This window comes from Babylonia areolata, chromosome 32, assembly GCF_041734735.1.
Source record: "Babylonia areolata isolate BAREFJ2019XMU chromosome 32, ASM4173473v1, whole genome shotgun sequence".
Classification (NCBI taxonomy): Eukaryota; Metazoa; Mollusca; class Gastropoda; order Neogastropoda; family Buccinidae; genus Babylonia; species Babylonia areolata.
In genome coordinates, this window is record NC_134907.1 from 13,336,369 (window position 1) to 13,356,197 (window position 19,829).

The 19,829-nt window shown below is 43.2% G+C and overlaps 1 protein-coding gene across 1 annotated transcript; it reads left to right on the forward strand.

The window, feature by feature from the left end:
• The first annotated feature begins 399 nt into the window (after positions 1–399).
• On the forward strand, positions 400–16,857 carry LOC143276714 (speckle-type POZ protein B-like). The gene is made up of 9 exons (XM_076581362.1): positions 400–612; positions 1,551–1,672; positions 2,693–2,844; positions 4,617–4,744; positions 7,329–7,506; positions 9,052–9,107; positions 10,090–10,212; positions 13,429–13,571; positions 14,278–16,857. Exons 1-9 carry the CDS (start codon positions 535–537, stop codon positions 14,420–14,422), a joined length of 1,125 nt encoding a protein of 374 aa, XP_076437477.1. The 5' UTR covers positions 400–534; the 3' UTR covers positions 14,423–16,857.
• The last annotated feature ends 2,972 nt before the right edge of the window (positions 16,858–19,829 follow it).

Consider the following 19,829-nt stretch of genomic DNA (forward strand, 5'->3'; position numbering starts at 1 on the left):
GGAGTGACAACCCGACCCATTCCAACCACCAACAACCCACCCATCACCAGGGGGCGCCAAATGCTGGAGACAGCCAGGGAGGGAAGGACCCGACCTTAACCTCAACCTTGACTGAGGGACGGAGGGAGGGACTGACCTTCCGACAGACAGACCAAAACTGAACAGCTGTTGTTTTTGGGGCGCAGCAAAGACTAGGGGTAGGCTGTCAAAAAGTGTTTGGCGCCAAACACTGGACTGCCAGAGAGGAACCCGATCTTGACAGACAGAGGGAGGGGCGGAGACTCAAAGGGTGGTGGTGGTTGTTGCGGGGGGTGGGGGGGGGCCATAGTGCAGACAAGACAGGCTGTCAAAAGTGTGGGCGCCGATTGCCGGACCATCAGGGAGGAGGGACTTGACCTTGACCTTGACGGAGGGAGGGTCACCAGACGACGGTTGCTGCTGTTGTGGGGGAGGTGCGCGGGGACGACGGAGGGAGTCACAGTGTGGGGTCGGAGCGAGGTGGGGGAGCAGAGCGTGTCGTCGGCGGACAGCAGGATGGCGGTGTGCCGCGTCTCCACACCACCCATCCCTGAGGTCACCTGCCCCGTGGCTGAGAACTGGTGCTACACTCAGGTGACTAAAGATGGAGGTGGTGGGGGGGAGTGGAGGGTGGTGGTGGGGGTGTCTTGTCAGAGAGAGGGGGTATAAGTGTGTGTGTGGATGGGAGAGAATGGGACACAGGTGGGTGAGGGTTGGATGGTCAGAGAGAGTGGGACACAGGTGAGAGGGAGAGAGATGAGTTTGGGGGAGTAGGGTCTTTGTTGTACAATGAACCAGATGGCATGTCAGAGAGTGGTGTGACTTGATTATTGATGGTGTGTTGGAGAGAGTGGGACACAGGTGTAGGCAGGTGGGACACAGGTGAGAGTGGGACACAGGAGAGAGGGAGAGAGATGGGTTTGGGGAGAGTAGGGTTACTGTTGTACTGTGAACCAGAGGGTTTGTTAGATAGGGGGGTGACTGTTGTTTATCGATTGGGTGTTGGGGAGAGGATGGACACGGGTGTGGGGAGGGTGAGGGTTGGGAGAGAGTGGGAAAGAGGTGTGTTGGTGTGGGAGTGGGGTATATCAGAGAGAGGAGAGCACAGGTTGGGGAGGTGGTGGTCAGATAGATTGGGATCTTTGTACAGTGTTCCAGAGGGAGTGTTGGGGAGATAGGGACACAGGTGTTAGGGTGTGTGTGTGTGTGCTGGAGAGAGTGGGATGCAGGTATGAGAGGAGGGTGCTAAAAAGAATAAGGGTACCAAGAGAAAGTGACACAGGTGAGAGAGGTGTTGCAGAGAGTGGGACACTGTCACACAAAGTTTGTTGAGATTTAACGCACAACAGGTGTGTTGGAATGTGTTTGTTGGAATGTGTGTATGGTAGTGTGCAGATGAAACACACTACACTGGTGTGGAAACACGCCTGTGGGTAGATAACTCACTGCAGACTGCAGGTGTGTCAGCGTGTGTGTGTACCTGTAGATAAAACACGCTACAGGTATGATGGACCATGTCTGTGTGGGTGCAGGTGAAGGTGATCAAGTTCTCCTACATCTGGACCATCAACAACTTCAGCTTCTGCCGTGAAGAGATGGGGGAAGTCCTCAAGAGCTCCACCTTCTCTGCAGGGGCCAATGACAAGCTGAAGTGGTCAGTGTTTCTGGCTTCCCACGATAGGGGTGGGGAGAGCGGGAACAAAGGTTTCAAAATAACATGCATTTTTTAAACAAATTAAGTACTTAAAATCTTTTTTCAAATTTGTTTTTAAGGCTCAGCATTTTTTTTCAATTAAATTTTTACTGTGCAGTTGGCTGGGCTATGAACAACAATAATGATAACAGTAAGTGAAGAATAATGTAATATTCCATGACTAGATTGAGCACATCACTCCTCTGTTGCAGTCTCTCCAGCTCTTTCAAATTTGGCCTTAAAACCCACCTCTTCCTAGGAAAGTTGCCCCTTAACCCCCCTCCCTCTTCCTGGTCAACAGTATCTCTAGTTTTATGTTTACATGTAGATGTATATAATTTAAACTTTGTCTTTCATCCCTGTGAATTATGCATGCATGTGAATGACTGGTGTGCAAGCGCTTTCATTTGTCTCTGTATAAGATTTGAGCACTATATCAGTATATGATAAATACTTAAGTTGTTTTTATTATTGTAGCGCCACTGAAATTTTGCAATGATGTGGCAGCAAAAACATCAGTAAAAACCATTAAAAAAACAACAAACAAGTGATCTTGATCTAAACGTCCTTCAGGGCTTGTTCTTTCTCTCCATTTGAACTGAAAAATAAATCTGAGCATCCAGTCATTTGGATGAGATGATACACCGAGGTCCTGTGTGCAGCATGCACTTGATGCACTGAAAAAGAAGCCATGGCAAGGCAAGTGTTGTCCTTTGGCAAAGAGTTCTGTAGAAGAAATCTACTCTGATAGGTACACACACACACACACACACACACACATATATATATATATATATATATATGCGTGTGTGAGTGTGTGTGTGCATGCACTCAAGGCCTGACTAGTTTAACTTGTTGGGTTATGCTGCTGTCAGGCATCTGCCTAGCAGATGTGTTGCGTTCATGTATATGATTTGACCAGAGGCAGTGATGACTCTTGAGAAGCTGAAGCCGTGATCGGTGATGTGTGTGGTGTGTCAGGTGTTTACGAGTGAACCCCAAGGGTCTGGACGAGGAGAGCAAGGACTACCTGTCGCTCTACCTGCTGCTGGTGTCCTGCAATAAGAGTGAGGTGCGCGCCAAGTTCAAGTTCTCCATCCTCAACGCCAAGCGGGAAGAGACCAAGGCCATGGGTAGGTGGGGGTGGTGATGGTGGGGGTGTGGGTGGCGGTGGTGATGGTGGGGGTGTGGGTGGCAGTGGTGATGGTGAGGGTGGGGGTGACGTGGTGGTGGTGGTGGTGGGGGTGTGGTAGTGATGGGGTTAGTTTGGTTGTGGTTTTTGTGTACATTGTTCCTTAGACTGGAAAAGAATTACGAAGAAAAAGAACGCTTAACAAATTTCAGAACAGTGCCACAGTACAATACAGAACAAAATACAATCCAGTGCATCATATTCGTGTTGGGTTGGTGCTGGTGGTGGTTGTGGTGATGGTGGTTCTTTTAGTTTTGCTCATCATTCTTTCTAAACTAAGACAGGGTAAGAGTATTGTGAATAAAAAGAATTTACACAACCAGTTTTAAATAAAACAAATGTACATGACTAGTTTCAAAACTGAGCCACAGTACAATACAGTACATGACATACAGCACAATGCATTTCAGTGCAGTGCATTGTAATACTGTATAGTGCAGTATGTTGCAGTACATTATATGTTGCAGTGGTTGTTCTTTTTTAACACCTCATCCTTACATTCACCGAGTGATTAAGGTGGTGGTCATTGTGTGCTGAGCCAGTACAGACACGACTGAGCACCACCACAGTGACTAAGTAGCAGTCTGTGCTGTCTTCTCTGGGGGGTGGCCTCCAAGCAGCATTGACATTGATAGTTTCCTTTAGACTGCTGGATCAACAGCTGCTGAAGAATGTTCCTGGGTGTGTGGCTTTGTGAAGGGAGTTGGAATGAGTAGTGTATCACTACTGAGAGAACATACAGAAGATGCGGTGGCAAGAAAAGAAAACGGGGAAAGAAAAGGGGCAACAAAAAGCATCACCACACACAAAACACCAAAACGAAACAAAACCAACAACAAAAAAAATCCATAAAGCTTACTCGTAATCACCATGGCTGCCAGCAGTTTCCACCACCACTACAACTAAAAAAATTGATGTATAAGATTTTAAGAAATTGATCAAGAAAAATTTAGGCAGCATAATAGTGTAATCATCTGAGGGTTTGGGATCTAATTCCACACTCGCCAGAATTTCTTCCCCTCAAGTAGATCTTGAGTGGTGGTCTGGATGTTTGTCATATAGATGAAACAGTAAACTGAGGCCCCATTTGCAGTGTGCACTTAGAGGGTGTAAAAAAAAAAAAAAAAAAAAAAAAAAAAAAATCGCAGCAACAAAAAGGGTTGTTCCTGGCGAAATTCTGAAGAAAACTCCACTTAGTTATACATGCGTTGTGTTTAAGCTCATGACTGAAGCCTGACTGAATGACATAGGAAATAAATGGTGTGCACCTTGAGGCAGCTGTCAGTCCAGTCTACCCAGGTATGCAGCTTGCTGTGCAAATGATTCAGTGTGTGTAAAGTGCTGGGGGTTTGGTTCCAGACCTAATTAAGCATCAGTAATGATTGATGATGATAATAATTAATAATAATTCGGTTCAGTTCAATTCAAAATTAATATCTGCTTCAACCAAATCAGAAAATACTATTTTGCTTACTCAAAATGCCTGCCAGTAAATGTAAAAAAAACACCAAAAACGAATGAGTAATTGACACACCGTTCCCTGATCACCACGCACATATCAGTTATTATGTGAAAAGAAAAGCTTTCGGGTAAGATAATATAACATTTTAAGATAGAGTGAAACAACTGTGTGTGTGTGTGTGTGTGCGTGCACGCGCCTGTGCGTGTGTGTACGCGTGTAATATACGAACAATTTTTAATTACTTTTTTCAGAGAGCCAGCGAGCCTACAGATTTGTGCAGGGCAAGGACTGGGGCTTCAAGAAATTCATACGTCGTGACTTCCTCATGGATGAGGCGAATGGATTGTTACCAGACGATAAGTTAACGATATTCTGTGAGGTGAGCCGCAGTGCCTTGGACAGAGAGCCGTTTACCTCTTGTGTCCATATGTGTCCTTACAGACTTGTCTGAATGTTTGTTCATTGTGTTTTTGTATGATTATGTGGAGTGTTCATCTTCAGGTAATGCGTCCACCTAGGAAGCAAGAGAATCTTAGCACAGTGGTTCAAATCCCATTGTCGCCAGTATTTTCCTCCCCTCCACTAGACCTTGAGTGATGGTCTGGACGCTATTCATTCGGATGAGAAAATGAACTGTCCTGTTTGCAGCATGCACTTAGCATGCGTAAAAGAACCCATGACAAAAAAAAGGGTTGTCCTGGCAGAATTCAGTAGAAAAATCACCCCCGAAAACAGAGTATGGCTGCCTACATGGCGGGGTTAAAACAGTCGTACACATACAAGCCCACTCGTGTATGTACGAGTGAACGTGAGAGTTGCAGCCCATGAAGGAAGAAGAAGAAGTAGAAAAATCCACTTTGATAGGAAAACAAATAAAACTACAGGCAGAACAAAATACAAGGAAACGGATGGTGCTCTCAGTGTAGCGATGAGCTGTCCCTGGGAAGAGCAGCCTGAATTTCACTCGGAGAAATCTGTTGTGACAAAAAATGAGTGATAAATAATACATGTTCAGATTTGTTGTGTTTTTTTTGGGTTTTTTTAATCCTCTGATGAAAAATTGATGGAATGGTCAACATCAGAGGCATATCCTATGTTAATGAGCTTGAATGTGACTATACTTAGTTTTCTTTCCAGGTTTTGCTGGTTTTTTTGTGTGTTTTTTTAAAAATAATTTTTATTATTATTATTATTTTTGTTTTCTCAGGTTCTGCATGACAACTATTTACAATTTTTCAGCTTTTTTCATCCCTCACACAGCCTTATGTGGTCTGCTGGATTATTAGCAACAATGATATAGATTCTGAAGCGTTTGTGATGTGTAAGTTGAATAAAACTAGTTAGTTTGTACAGTATTATCCACATGTTCCTGAGGCATATGGCAAAGTGTCAGTTGAATCCAGTCACCAGGGTTCAAGGCCCTGTTTGGGCATGGTGGTGTCCCCCTGGGGGAAAGAAAGGCACTGCACTCTGATTTTCCTCACTCCACACAGGTGTGAGTGGGTTGCCTAACTTCACGCTGGGGAAGGTTAACTCACTCAGTACGGCCAGTCCTCTCTTCTCCTCTACACAGACCCCTCGGATGTCCAGTGGGTGTCTGAATGACCCAACCTTTAGCTTCCGTCGTCAGAATTATGGTATTCTTTTGTCAACATTCACCTCTTTAGTATAAGAGCCTTCCGCTTGCAATATTTTGATGATGGTAAGGGGGTGAAACGCTGTTAACGTTGTCTCTTTCGCCGTTCGTATGGAAAGAGTTAAATGGCGGAAGGAGAGGATGGGGCCCCGCCTTCCTCTGTTGAGCCCTAGACACGGTGGATATGAGTTCACTGCCCCGGTGGTCATCAAAGGCTATGGGATCTTTAGCATTTCAACCTTAAGTTGAATAAAACTTGTTAGTATGTACTTAAAATGTCCAGGTGTTTTTTTTATGAATATAACCTGTTATACTATAGTCTGTACTGTATATGAAAACTTGAAAAACATATTGTATATGTGAAAACTTGAAAACCCATCTGTTCAAACAGGCCTTTGGGTGTGATGAAGCATAGCTAGTTTTCTGTATTCTTCCTCCACTGACGCACCTCACTTTACCCTAGACTACTGAAATCACCATGTAGTGTGTGTGTGTGTGTGTGTGTGTAGGGAAATTTTTGTCTTGTGTGAGTGTGTGTGTGTATGTGTGATTGTTCATATATCTGCAGTTTGTAGTATTGGCTTCAAGTATATATACACATACACACATCTGTGTTGGTTTTTTTTTTTTCATATGCAGAGGTATGTTATTATATACACTAGTGTATATGTATTGTTTCATGTGAGGCACTTAGAGCCCATTGTATGGGGAGTTTGCACCATATAAGTATTATTATTATTATTGTTGTTATTGTTATATTTGCAGGTGTTTTTTTAAAAATAAAACTTGTTAGTCTGTACTATATCTATCCAGGTGTTTTTTAAAATAAAACTTGTTAGTCTGTACTATATCTATCCAGGTGTTATTTTAATAAAACTTGTTAGTCTGTACTATATCTATCCAGGTGTTTTTTTTTGTTGAAAAAATACTTGTTAGTCTGTACTATGTCTATCCAGGTGTTTTTGTTTAATAAAACTTGTTAGTCTGTACTATATCTATCAAGGTGTTTTAAAAAAAATAAAACTTGTTAGTCTGTACTATATCTATCCAGGTGGGTTTTTTTTGTTGAAAAAATACTTGTTAGTCTGTACTATATCTATCAAGGTGTTTTAATAAAACTTGTTAGTCTGTACTATATCTGTCAAGGTGGTTTTTCAAAAATAAAACTTCTGTACTATATCTATCCAGGTGTTTTGTTTGTGTTTTTTAAAATAAAACTTCTTGTTAGTCTGTACTATATCTATCCAGGTGTTTTTTGTTGTTTTTTTTTTCAATAAAACTTGTTGGTCTGTGCTGTATACATGCAGGTATTTCTCTGTCCCGTCAGGTGAGCGTGGTAGGGGACACGGTGAACGTGTCTGGCCAGTCCAACTGCACACCGGTGAAGGTTCCAGAGTGTCGCCTCAGCGAGGACCTGGGTCAGCTCTTCCAGAGCTCCTCCTTCAGCGACGTCTTCCTCTGTGTCGGGGGTCACGAGTTCAGAGTGCACAAGTCTATACTGGCAGGTAGGGGGTGATCACGATGATGGTATCGATGATGATGTTGATGATAATGGTTTAAAAGGGTTAGGTTAACCCTTTCACTGCCAAACTCGCATTTGTGCAGCAGCTGGGTAGAGGACCCATGTCACTTAAGTGTGACAAGATCATGGGTCTGTTATCCATGAACCTACTGCTCTTTGTGTTTGGTGGTAGGATAGGCCATATTTTCAACACGTCACAGGGGGAATCCTCAGCTAGTCTAAGACTGTGTTTATAGCACAAGGGAATTTTGAACTCCAAATTGACTGGCAGTGAAAGGGTTAACCATCTTCTGTGTCGGGGGGGGCCACAAGATCAGAGTGCACAAGTCTATACTGGCAGGTAGGGGGTGGTAACGATGATGATAGTGAAGGTAAGGGTTAACAGGTTATGATGAACAGGTTCAGTATGTTGGGGGATCATGAGTACAGGGTGCACACGTCTATACTGGCAGGTGGTGATAATAATAATGATGATATTGATGATGATATTGATAATGGTTTAAAGGTTTAGGTTAATCATCTTCGGTGTCGGCAGGGTGTTAGTTCAGGATGCACAAGTTAATACTGGCAGTTAGGGGGTGGTGGTGATATTGATAACGGTTAAAAGGTTTGTGGTATATCATCTTCTGTGGCGGGGGACGTTTGTTCAGGGTGCACAAGTTAATACTGGCAGGTAGGGGGTGGTTGTGATGATATTGATAATGATATTGATGATAATGGTTAAAAGGTTTGTGGTAAATCATCTTCTGTGGCAGGGGACGTTTGTTCAGTGTGCACAAGTTAATACTGGCAGTTAGGGGGTGGTGGTGATGATGACAGTATTGATGATGATAATAATGATAATGGTTAAAAGGTTTATGGTAAATCATCTGCGTCGGGGAGGCATTTGTTCAGAGTGTACAATACTGGCAGGTAGGGGGTGGTGATGATGATAGTATTGATGATGATATTGATGATAATGGTTTAAAGGTGATGGTAAACCATCTGTGTCAGGAGCCACAAGTTCAGAGTGCAAAAGTCTATACTGGCAGATGGTGATATTGATGATGATATAGATGATAAATGTTAAAAGGTTATGGTTAACCATCTTCTGTGCTGGGGAGGGGGGGGTGATGGTGGTGGGGGGGGGGGGGCATTATTTCAGTCTGGCAGTTATGGGGTGATAGTATTGATGATAATGATGATGGTAGCAATAAAAGGATACGGTTAACTATCGCTAAGACGGCCATACTCTGTTTTCGGGTGTCTGTATAGCTGGGTAAGTTTATGATTCGATAACCTACAGAATGCTGACATGTACGGCTGGAACTTTTAACGTGTGTATTGTATGTTCTGCATGCTCAGGTTGAAATACTAGCAGGTCTGCTCGTACACTGAAAAGAGTTAAGGGCAAAATCTCCACTCTTAACTCCTTCCACTCCATCCCCCACCTGCTCACCACCCCCCCACCCCCCTCCCCTCCCATCCCTCCCGTGTGTTTACAGTGTGAAGCCACTGTGCTAACAGTTTGCCACTGTGAATGTTGCAGCGAGGTCACCAGTGTTCTTCGCCATGTTTGAGCACGAGATGACAGAGAGTAAGAGGGTGAGTGGAAAGTTTTGCGTTAGTTTTTATTTTATCATATTTTTTATTTATTACTTAAAAAATTTGTTGGTGGTGGTAGTGGTGTTTCAGTAATGGATCAAATCGTGTTATCTGCATCATCACACTCTCGTTGAGAAAATAAGAAATTAAAGAGTAAATAGCAGCGTAGATTATGAACACAAAAAATTGGAAACTTTTAGTTGTAAATGTTACTGCACAGATTTCATTAATTAAACGAACACAAATTTTGGTTGTGTGTTTTGTATAGTGTGGCAGTACAAACATGATTGATGATTTTTGTGTCATAAAGAATGGTGTGGATATGATTGACGATTGTGTGTTCAGAATGGTGTGGAGATCACACATATACAGGGATGTTTGTATGCCCAGAATGGTGTGGAGATCACACATATACAGGGATGCTTGTATGCCCAGAATGGTGTGGAGATCACACATACACAAAGATGGTTGTGTTCAGTATTGTGTGGAGACCACACATACACAAAGATGATTGTGTTCAATATTGTGTGGAGATCACACATACAGAAAGAGACGTTGTTAGATGTCAAAGTATTTGTGTTCAAATGGGGAATCACAATACAAAGATGAGGTAAGTAGTAGATTGTACAGAAATGTGTTCGTATTGTTGGAATCTCATGGACAAAGATGATTGTGTGTTCAGAATCATGTGGAAATCACACGTGTACAAAGATGATTGTGTGTTCAGAATGGTGTGGAGATCACACATACACAAAGATCATTGTGTGTTCAGAATCATGTGGAGATCGCATTTGTACAAAGATGATTGTCTGTTCAGAATCGTGTGATCATACATGTACAAAGATGAGTGTGTTCAGAATCGTGTGGAGATGACTGATGATTGTGTGTTCAGAAGTGTGTGAAGATCACACATGTACAAAGATGATTGTGCGTTCAGAATTTTGTGGAGATCACACGTGTACAGAGATGACTTTGTGTTCAGAATCGTGTGGAGATCACAGACGTTGACCATGACGTGATGCGGGAGATGCTACGTTTTATTTACACCGGCCGTGCCCCCAATCTGGACAAAATGGCTGACGAGCTGCTGGCAGCTGCTGACAAAGTGAGTCCTGTCTGAAACTAGCATCCTTTGAAACAAATATAATATTGCCCGTCGAGCATTCTTTACCTGATTAAGGCACTCCTTTCCATGTCTGTATCCGATGGCTCTTCATCTGTTTCTTAAAAACAAAAACTGTAGCATGCTCCCCTCTCCTGTTACCACACTGATGAAAGAACAAGATAAAAGATGAGTGACTATATTATGTGGAAAAAATATGGCAGATAAAGTGATTGCAAGGTTCCTGGAAAAACAGTCATCTGAACCACCTGATCAAGCTACTATTTAAAGGGTAGATTTGATTAGCGTGATGTACAATTTTTTTTTTTTTGGGGGGGGGGGGGGGGGGGGGGGCAGCATTGTTTCTTTTTAAGTTAGAGAACAAAGATGATATTAACCCTTTTGCTGCCAGGAAAATAAGATGTAAGTGAAATCTGTTTGCCAGGGTTTTTTTCCACAGAAAACGGGGTATATATTTTCAAAAAATTTTGTGCTCTTTGTTAATGGAGAAAGACCCATAAAAGTGTATATTTTCTGCAAGGTCAGTGAAAAAAGAATACAAAACACAAGGTGTTTTCCCAGTTTATATATTTTCAGTGACATGCTGTTGTTTTGTAATCAGTGTTTTGTTTTTTGTCACATTTTCAACTTGTTCATTACAAACATTAGTCAGGTAATTTGCACTGAAATATATTTTCTGGACAAATGGATAATACCTGCACACACAAATTATACTAGAACAACCACAATAAAAAAAAAAAAAAAAGAAGGAAAAAAAGACAGATACACAATGCATTGTGACTTCTCCAAGTGATAATATGCATGTGGGGCCACGCCCCCTCGGCCTCCATCCCCCTCCTCTTCACCCACTCAGACACGGTCACTCCATCCAGTTCTCATCAGATCATGTTGGCTGAGTGCCAAGAAAATCTCTCACACTGTGTCTTGCTAAAAATTTGGTCACTTTCTGTTGTCTGCTATTGCTGTACAGTCGGCGTCACTCACTGATAGAAGTATCTTGGCCAGTCTCTTCATTGCTCCCTTTATTTTCTATCAAGTCATCCTGCATAAGTTCATCACTTGTCTTCTCCTTCAAATTTACTATTCAATTCTTTCTGAACATCAGCTAAAGAAAGCAGTCTTGGTTATTTAGTGCACCATGATCTCACATCTTGAGCATGTCCGACATTTTGTTGAGTGAGCAAGGAGAGGAGCCAGGCAAACACTGTGGCAGTAATCCAACCAAAACGTTCAAATAAAGGACTGCCTCATGACGTAGATGGGATTTCTGGCTATGAATAGAATCTAGAAAGATTCCCCAAGCTAAAGCTACCAGTCTTTTTGTCAACAAACTCCATTCAAACCAGTGAAAAGTCTGAATATTTCAATGATGATCTAGTCATTGTAGCAGCGAAGCGTACATGCTTGTGCTGACTAGTTATCTCGTCATATAGGCAGCCTAGCGGTCAAGATTAGTTTTATAGCGTACACACAGAACTCACTGTTGTTCCCCACATCTATTGAGACTGACATAAAAATGGTTGATGGGTGCAACAGCTGAGTGGTTATAGAGTTGGGCTTTCAGTCTGGAGGGTCTGGGTTCAAGTCCTGGTAGCAGCATCTGATGGGTTAATGGTGGAGATACTTCCAATCTCTCAGATCAACAGATGTTGCAGACCTGCTTTTGCCTGAACCCCATTATATGCATGCAGAAGACCAAATGGGCACATTAAAGATCCTGTAATCCATGTTAATATTTGGTTGGTTATGGAAATGAGAACATAGTATGGCTGCATATATAGGTAAAAACAGTCATGCACGTGAAATAGACTCATTCACATGACTGCATGTTGAAGTTTGTGCCCATGAGTGCAGAAGAAAACAGAAAATGTTATATATTTTTTAATGAGGTCTGCTCAGATTTCAGGACTAAATTTCAGATTTTCTGCTGAACAAATATCAAGATTTCTATTTGCAAAAGTCAGTTGTGTCAGTATCTATATACATTATAGATTTGTTTCTTTTGTGTTCATAGGCAGCAACTCCCATGGTCACTTTTAACAGAGTAGATTTTTATGGCAATCACTGTTTTTATCCCCTTTTAGGCAGCCATACTTGGTTTTCAGAGATGTGCATGTGGGGTATGTTTGGGTTTCCACAACCTGCCAAACACTTGGATCACTGGATCTATGACTTGTGTACCTGGTATTCTGTGTGTACACATAAATATGATTTAAGCATCTGCAGGTTTCCATGTGATACAAAAGATCATGAAACACCTATGTCCACCATCACCCCACAATGCAACAGTGCTGGGATTGAACCCAGGACCTTCGTATTGTAAGTCCATTCATGCCATTGGGCAGTCACAGCTGTTGAATTATCTGAAAGTGACCATAGCTTGAAAAAGGCAGTTGGCAGAAAATTATAGTGTGTGCTCAGCGAGTACACTGTAGACGTTGTGAACGATGGGTGTAGCAGCTGTGTTGGTAAAACTGTGGACTTTCAGTCCTGGGTACAAGTCCCGGTCACAATGTCTGGTGTGTTAATTAAGGGAGGAGATTTTTCTCATCTCCCAGGTCAACAGATATGCAGACCTGCTAGTGCCTGAACCCCCTGCATTTAATTACGCTCACAAAAGATCGAATATGTGCATTTAAAAATCCTGTAATCCATGTCTGTTTTTGATGGGTTATGGAGACTGGCGCAATAGCCGAGTGGTTAAAGCGTTGGACTTTCAATCTGAGGGTCCCGGGTTCGAATCACGGTGACGGCGCCTGGTGGGTAAAGGGTGGAGATTTTTCCCATCTCCCAGGTCAACATATGTGCAGACCTGCTAGTGCCTGAACCCCCTTCGTGTTTATATGCAAGCAGAAGATCAAATACGCACGTTAAAGATCCTGTAATCCATGTCAGCGTTCGGTGGGTTATGGAAACAAGAACATACCCAGCATGCACACCCCCGAAAGCGGAGTATGGCTGCCTACATGGCGAGTTAAAAACGGTCATACACGTAAAAGCCCACTCGCGCATATACGAGTAAACGTGGGAGTTGCAGCCCACTAACACAGAAGAAGATGGGTTATGGAAACAGTAACATACCCGGCATGCACACATCTGAAAACGTGGTCATGTGTGTTGCAGAAGACGCGGAGTGTGCAATGTATAGTGTAATGTGTTGACAGTATGCTGACATTGTATGGTGTTGTGTATTCACAGTATGCCCTAGAGCGCCTCAAAGTGATGTGTGAGGAGGCGCTCTGTTCGAACCTGATGATCGACAACGTCTGTGAGATCCTGGTGTTGGCCGACCTGCACAGTGCCGACCAGCTCAAGTCCCACGCCATTGACTTCATCAACAGGTGAGTGAGCACTTCAACAGGTGAGACAGGTAATCAGAAAGCTGTGAGGTATTGCACACACACACAAACACACTGAAGCATTGAAAGCAGTACACATGCATGCGGATGATTATAAGTTCTCTCTTGTATATTGAAAATAAGCATACTCTTTCACTCTCTCGCTCTCTCACAGAGACACTCAAGAGAGCATGCACTCACATACAGAGGTGAATTGAAAATATACAAAGGAGCGTGCACGCGCACACACACACATATATGTTGCTGGCATTTATTTCTGGAGTATACAGCTTAGAATTATTCTAACAGGTGAGATTTTGTTATGTCAATCAGGGTGGTGGGTGTTTTATTTGGGTGCTGGAATGTTGCTGTGGTCCTGTGAGGGTACAGGTGAGGAGGAGAATGGTTTGGAGTTGTGTGCTAATCATGATGATGATACAGGTTGAAGTCATGTTAAAAACAAAATGAAACAAAAAAACAACAAAAAATCACTACCTACAAAGTAACAGATGGTAAAGAACCAAAGACTGGAATACTTACAGAAAACACTTTGGTCCATAAAAAGCAGTTGCTTTTGTTGTTGGAAGTTGTCTCTTGGAATCAGTTGCTGTGTCCCCTTGGTTTCTCTCTGTCTCAGTGTCTGTAGAACTTAATCCGTTTGTAGCTGGTGCTACGTGTCTACAGTTAAAACTGGTCTGTCTGTGTGCAGTCACGCCACAGATGTGATGGACTCTGCGGGCTGGAAGGACATCATCACCTCCCACCCCCACCTCATCGCCGAGGCCTTCCGTGCCCTGGCGTCCCAGCAGTCCCCGCCCCTCGGCCCGCCCCGCAAACGCATCAAACAGTCGTAGGCCCTGCCCCCCTACACCGCCCACACGGCCTTGGGGACCGTGACCATGACCACGACGATGACGAGGAGTTGTGTTTTTGTTCTCTGCCACGGATTGTTTCTTTCATGGAGGGAGTCTGTGGTGTTGTGCAGCCGGTGAGAGGATTGTGGGCTGCAAGGGGTCGGTCGATCGATCGGTTGGTCGGCTCCGACAAGGTCATCAGCCGGCAAGTTGTGGTGTCCAGTTTTCTGAGGCTTGTGGGGTGGATAAGGTTTTGGCATTTTGCAAGCGGCAAGCGCGTGGGAGAAAACCCAGTTAAAAAATGACTCTCCACATAGCCACACAGTGAAAAACTAAAAACACAAAAATGACAGGGGTGGGGGAGAGTACGGTGTGATTGTGATGTGATGTGACGTTCGAGCCAGTGTATGAGGAGCAACGTTTGTTTTCTCAGTACCGTTCAAAAATATAACCGACAAGAAGCATTCAGCAACAACAACAACAACAACAACAAAAGAAAAGTGCATGATTGCAGATGGTCAAGTGGAATTGACTTCTCATGTGTAAACTTCTGTTTGAGGGGTGGAAAAAAAGTGAACGCATGCATGGATGGATTATTAGCGAAACGTGATGTTGAACAAGGTGATGTTGTATTCTCTCCCTTCCGGGGAGTGTTCTCTCCCTTTGCCCTTGTCAGTGATTCGCTGTTTTGGCAACTGTGGATTTCAGGTTGAACGTCTGTGGTGATCTGGGGGATGTGAATGTGTGTGAGATTGAGCAGGTATGCGAATGCATGTACATGTTTTCTTATGGAGAAGACGATCAGTCCAAACGTTGTCGTAACTTTTTGCAGGGAACTGGGAAGATCATGGATGTGTTTGGCATCATTCTGACTTCCTTTGTGTTTTTTTTTCATGTATTATGATTTACTGTGGAGATGTGTTTGCGTCAAAACGTGTGTGTACCCTGTACTTCCTCCTCTTCAGCGCTTCAGATCCCTGCTTATTTATTTGCATTCTTGCGGAGTGCGTGTATATATGGGTGGGTGGTTGCGCGTGTCAAGTGTAAATAAATTTACCAAGATGTGCGCATGTTCCTCTGTGTGTGTGTGTGCGTGTGTGTGAAATCTGGATGCCTCTGTGTACATACTTAACTGGTATCTCTTTTCAGCAGTTGTGAGGTGTGAGGTCTCCTGGCAGACATGCCCCATTGCTTGTGTGGTGGATGTTGTAAGGACAGAACGCTTTTCAAGGACCAAACATTTTGTCAGGCGGTGGCTGCGAGTGCAGAGAGTTGAAGCAGCAGCATTTGCGCAAAGGATGATGACAAAGTGTGCTTGAAGCACGAGAAATGTGTATGTTTGTATTGAAGAAGACTATGACTATCAGTTTGTACGTCGTACACTGTCATTTGGAGGAAGGAGTGTATTGAAGAAAATGATGACTATCAGTTTGTACGTCGTACACTGTCATTTGGAGGAAGGAGTGGGGTAGTGTGGGTGGGAGGTGTGTGGGTGAGAAAGGGTCTGGTGGAAGATGTGTTCATTAAAAAGTTTGAGACGAGTGAAATGAAAATCTGGGAGACTGAGCTTCGATTGAAAAAAAAAGGGGGTTTTTACCTTAGAGGTTGGAAGGTGCGTTTGAGGAGAGAGGGGGCAGAAAAGGGAAGGGTGAGGATTGGTAAGTGTGGTGTGAAAAGACATTTTTTTTGTTTTTTTGATAAGCACTGGAATGATTGGGTTGTTTTAAGTGTATTATATGAAATATTTCAGTTCATTTCCCCCCTTTTTTTTGTTTGTTTTTGTTTATAACAAACGCTGGATGTATTTTAGGTGTACCAGTTTTCTTTTGTCTGGCTTCAATGCCTGATGGAGGGAGAAGGAATGAAGGTGTGTGTCAGTGTTGTTAGAGAAGAAACACTTTTTTTTTTCTTTTTTTTTTTTTTTGCATCATTAAATGACACAGAGAAGCAGCCTTTGATTCAGGTTTTTGTTGTTCAGCAGCAAGAGCCACTCTATCATCGTGAGCATGTTGAGTCACTTGTGAGTGTCCGTTTTACCCGCTCCCCTTTCTTATGCACACTTGCCCCTCGGCCAAGCCTCCAGAAAGGCGATTTTTATTATACTAACCCGTCCTTTGTGTGTGTTGGAGTGTGTGGGCGGGGGAGGTGGGGGTGGGGATTTTTGGTCTTGTTTTGCAACTGGCTTTTGTGTCTTAGCAATGTGATCTTTCTGCCCCCTCTCTTTGTTGATGGGATGTCTTTGTTTTGTTGCTTATTTCATTGCTGCTGTATTGTTTATGTTGGGCGGAACAAAGCCGATCTGTGCTGTCGCATCGACAGTGAACCAGGATCTATTGATCACCTGCAAAATACATTGGTTGGTTGGTTGCACCGTTCAGTCATGTTTTTTTGCTGCCAACTTTCCGTCTTCAGACTTTCTCATGAGCGGAAATGGTGGGGGGGGGCGGGGGGGGGGGGGGGGGGGTTGTTTTGTTGTGTTGTACTTCCCCAGGAAGGCAGGCTTGTCATGTGTTGCGTATTGTTGTCATAGCAGTTGTTTGCTCAGTGAAGGTGGTGGTGGTGTGAGGGGGGGTGGCAGGGGGTCTTTCCTTATGTCTGGTGTATCACATTATGGTTTCATTTGATGGACCGCATAGTTGGTGCCCAGTGCTTTCCTGAGATCTTTTTGTGGTTGTGGTAGTGGAGGTTGGAGGGGCGAAGGGGGGTGCAAGATTTTGAGAATGTTCTTCTACCACCCCCGTCCTCTCCTGTGCTCTCCACCCCTCCCCCCCCCCTGTTCCTCCTTGCCTCTCCAAACAGATGTTGCTCAGTCAGTGGCTGTGCAGTGTTCCTTGCGGTCTGTTTGCTTTTGTGTCTCCCTTGTCCAAACATCTGTCCAAAGTTCAGAAAAATGCTAAAAGTTAACAATTGAAGGTCTTCCTGTGGCCTTTTATGGCCATTCGGGCAGTGAATTCACATTCACTGTGTGTGTAGAGCTCAGCATAGGAAGACAGGGCCCAGTCCTCTCCCTTTTGGGTTTTTTTTGTTTTTTGTTTTAACATTCCCTGGACCAAGGTCCGGTACCCATTCACACCTGGATGGGGTGAGGGAAATTGGAGTAAAGCGCCTTTCCACACGGACAACACACCGAGCTGAAACTTAACCTCAATCAGCATGCGCGGTCGATTAGAAAAAAAAAAAAAAAAAAAGTAATAAAAAGAGACAATATTTTGGTTTTTATTATATTGTAATGTGATACAAAGCCTATGTTTCACAAATAAGATGAATATGATTTTGGCTTGTTTTTTTGTCGTTTAGAAAGACCTCCGTATTTTTGCTGTAGTCTCTTGTATAGTGCCAATATGAAGATCATATTTTGGCTTTGTTGCACTGTGTCATTATTAGCATTGCTGATGACAGCCTAGATCAGTAGTTATTTGGCTAGGCTGTTGTCAGCAATGATAATGATAATGATAATTCTGATGTCAGGATAAGCGTAGGTGTCATGGCAGAATTGGTATGACATAGGCCTTCTGATTCGATGTTCACCAGTGATCATGGCCCCTTTTAGGCGTGGTGTAGTGTCCTTGAGAAAGGCACTTTACTCTGATTTTCCCCACTCCACCTTTGTATGAATGGGTTACCTGACCTGGTTTTGGGAGGGTTTGAGGCATGAAACAGTGGAAGGGGAGATAACCCCACCTTTATGCTGAGCCCTGGACACACTGGATGTGAATTCACTGCCCCGGTAGCCACAACATTAAAAGTGTATTGCATGCTTGCTCGAGTTTTTCTCCTCTGGCTGTCTTTGTTCAGTTTCAGGTGGTAGAATTGTTGAAGGATGCATGTAGAAATTCTGAAGAGAGAAAACCATGGTTTTCAAAGTTGGATGTTCGGCGTGTGTTTACATTTGAAGCGGCATGTTGATGAGAGCTTTGGAAAAACGACCCTTAACTCACCAGATGCTGATAGTAGAACTGAGCCGAGGACTCTGGTGTTGAAAGTGCAGTACCCCTGAAAAAGGAGTATGGCTGCCTACATGGCAGGGTAAAAAAAGGTCATGCACGTTAAAACCCACTTTAGTACATGCAAGTGAACATGGAAGTTGCAGCCCACGAACAAAGAAGAAAGTGATCTATAGGAGTCAAACAGTTTGAACTATACACTGTCACACCTGTCGAAGTGGGTGCACAATACTGTTCAGTTGGACGCTGTAAACTGTTGTCATATATACATGCACTAGCTCTTAGTGCTGCAGCCTTAGGGGTTAGTTGGCCTTCGGGGATCATCTCAACACAACTTGTCCTAAACCTCACTTTGCTGAGAGATTGGGGGATGTAACTTGGGCAAGACCCTCTCCACTGAAATCAAATTTTTGCCCAGTTAGGACAGCAGTTACCTCCTTTGCTGTTCTGATGGTCATAGTTTGACACTGCTATCTTCATATAGGTGTTGGTCTACAGGTTTCCAAAGACTAATTTTTGGCAGTGGGTCTTTTCAGGTTTTGTGTGTGTGGTTTTCAGGTAGTCTTTTCTGTGTGTGTGTGAGAGAGAAAGTAGAGAAGACTGTTCTTTTTTCTAGATCAAGCGTGTATATGCATCTTGATCAAGTTGATGTTACACAGTGTGTGTGTGTAGCAGTGGGGAAAAATATGTATGTGCGTCTTGATCAAGTTGATGTTACAGTGTGTGTGTGTGTGTGTAGCAGTGGGGGAAAATGTGGCTTTTTCTCGATCAAACCTGTATATGAATCTTGATGTTAGAAATGGTATGTGCGTGTGTGAACGTATGCATGCATCTGCACTAAATTAAGGTTTCACTCTCTTTTTACCCAGTACCCCACCCTGGATTTCAGTCGTTGCAAGCTTTGTATTAGTTGCCCCTTTTTTTGTGTGTGTTTTTTTTTTTTCAGTCTTGTTTGCGACGGTCGTTTTGTTGTTCTCCAAAATCATGACCGTCACAAGTGTGTCACAGTCCCATCTGTTGGATGATCACACACAGTTATATACTTTGTACTTCTTGTGTATTCACTATTTCAGTATTTGTGATGATATTTTACTTCTTTTTTTTCTCTCTCTCTCCAGAAATTGTAAACAACCATGTTGCTTTGTAGTACATAAGAAAATAACAGGCATGTGATTATTTTGTTTTTGTGTGGGAGAAGAGGGAGGGGTGGGGGTGGGGAATGTGTGAACTACAAAACAGGAGATAGAATTTTAATCTTTTTTCTTTTCAAACATGTACATGAAATTTGTAGTACATGAGAAGTCATGCAGTTTATTTGTATTTGTGTGGGGAATAGAGGGAAAGGAAGACTTGTGTTTGAACTACAGTGCAGGAGATAAGATTCGATCTATTTTTTTATGTACATAAATTATAGTACTGGAATAGGTATATAATGATAGTACTGGAATAGGTCTGTATTTATT

Bases quoted from the DNA above. Each gene is read 5' to 3' on its own strand.
- LOC143276714 (XM_076581362.1), top strand. From the start codon at position 535: ATGGCGGTGTGCCGCGTCTCCACACCACCCATCCCTGAGGTCACCTGC. The intron at 1,673-2,692 runs GTCAGTGTTTCT...GTGGTGTGTCAG, and splicing joins GCCAATGACAAGCTGAAGTG to GTGTTTACGAGTGAACCCCA. The intron at 2,845-4,616 runs GTAGGTGGGGGT...TACTTTTTTCAG, and splicing joins GGAAGAGACCAAGGCCATGG to AGAGCCAGCGAGCCTACAGA.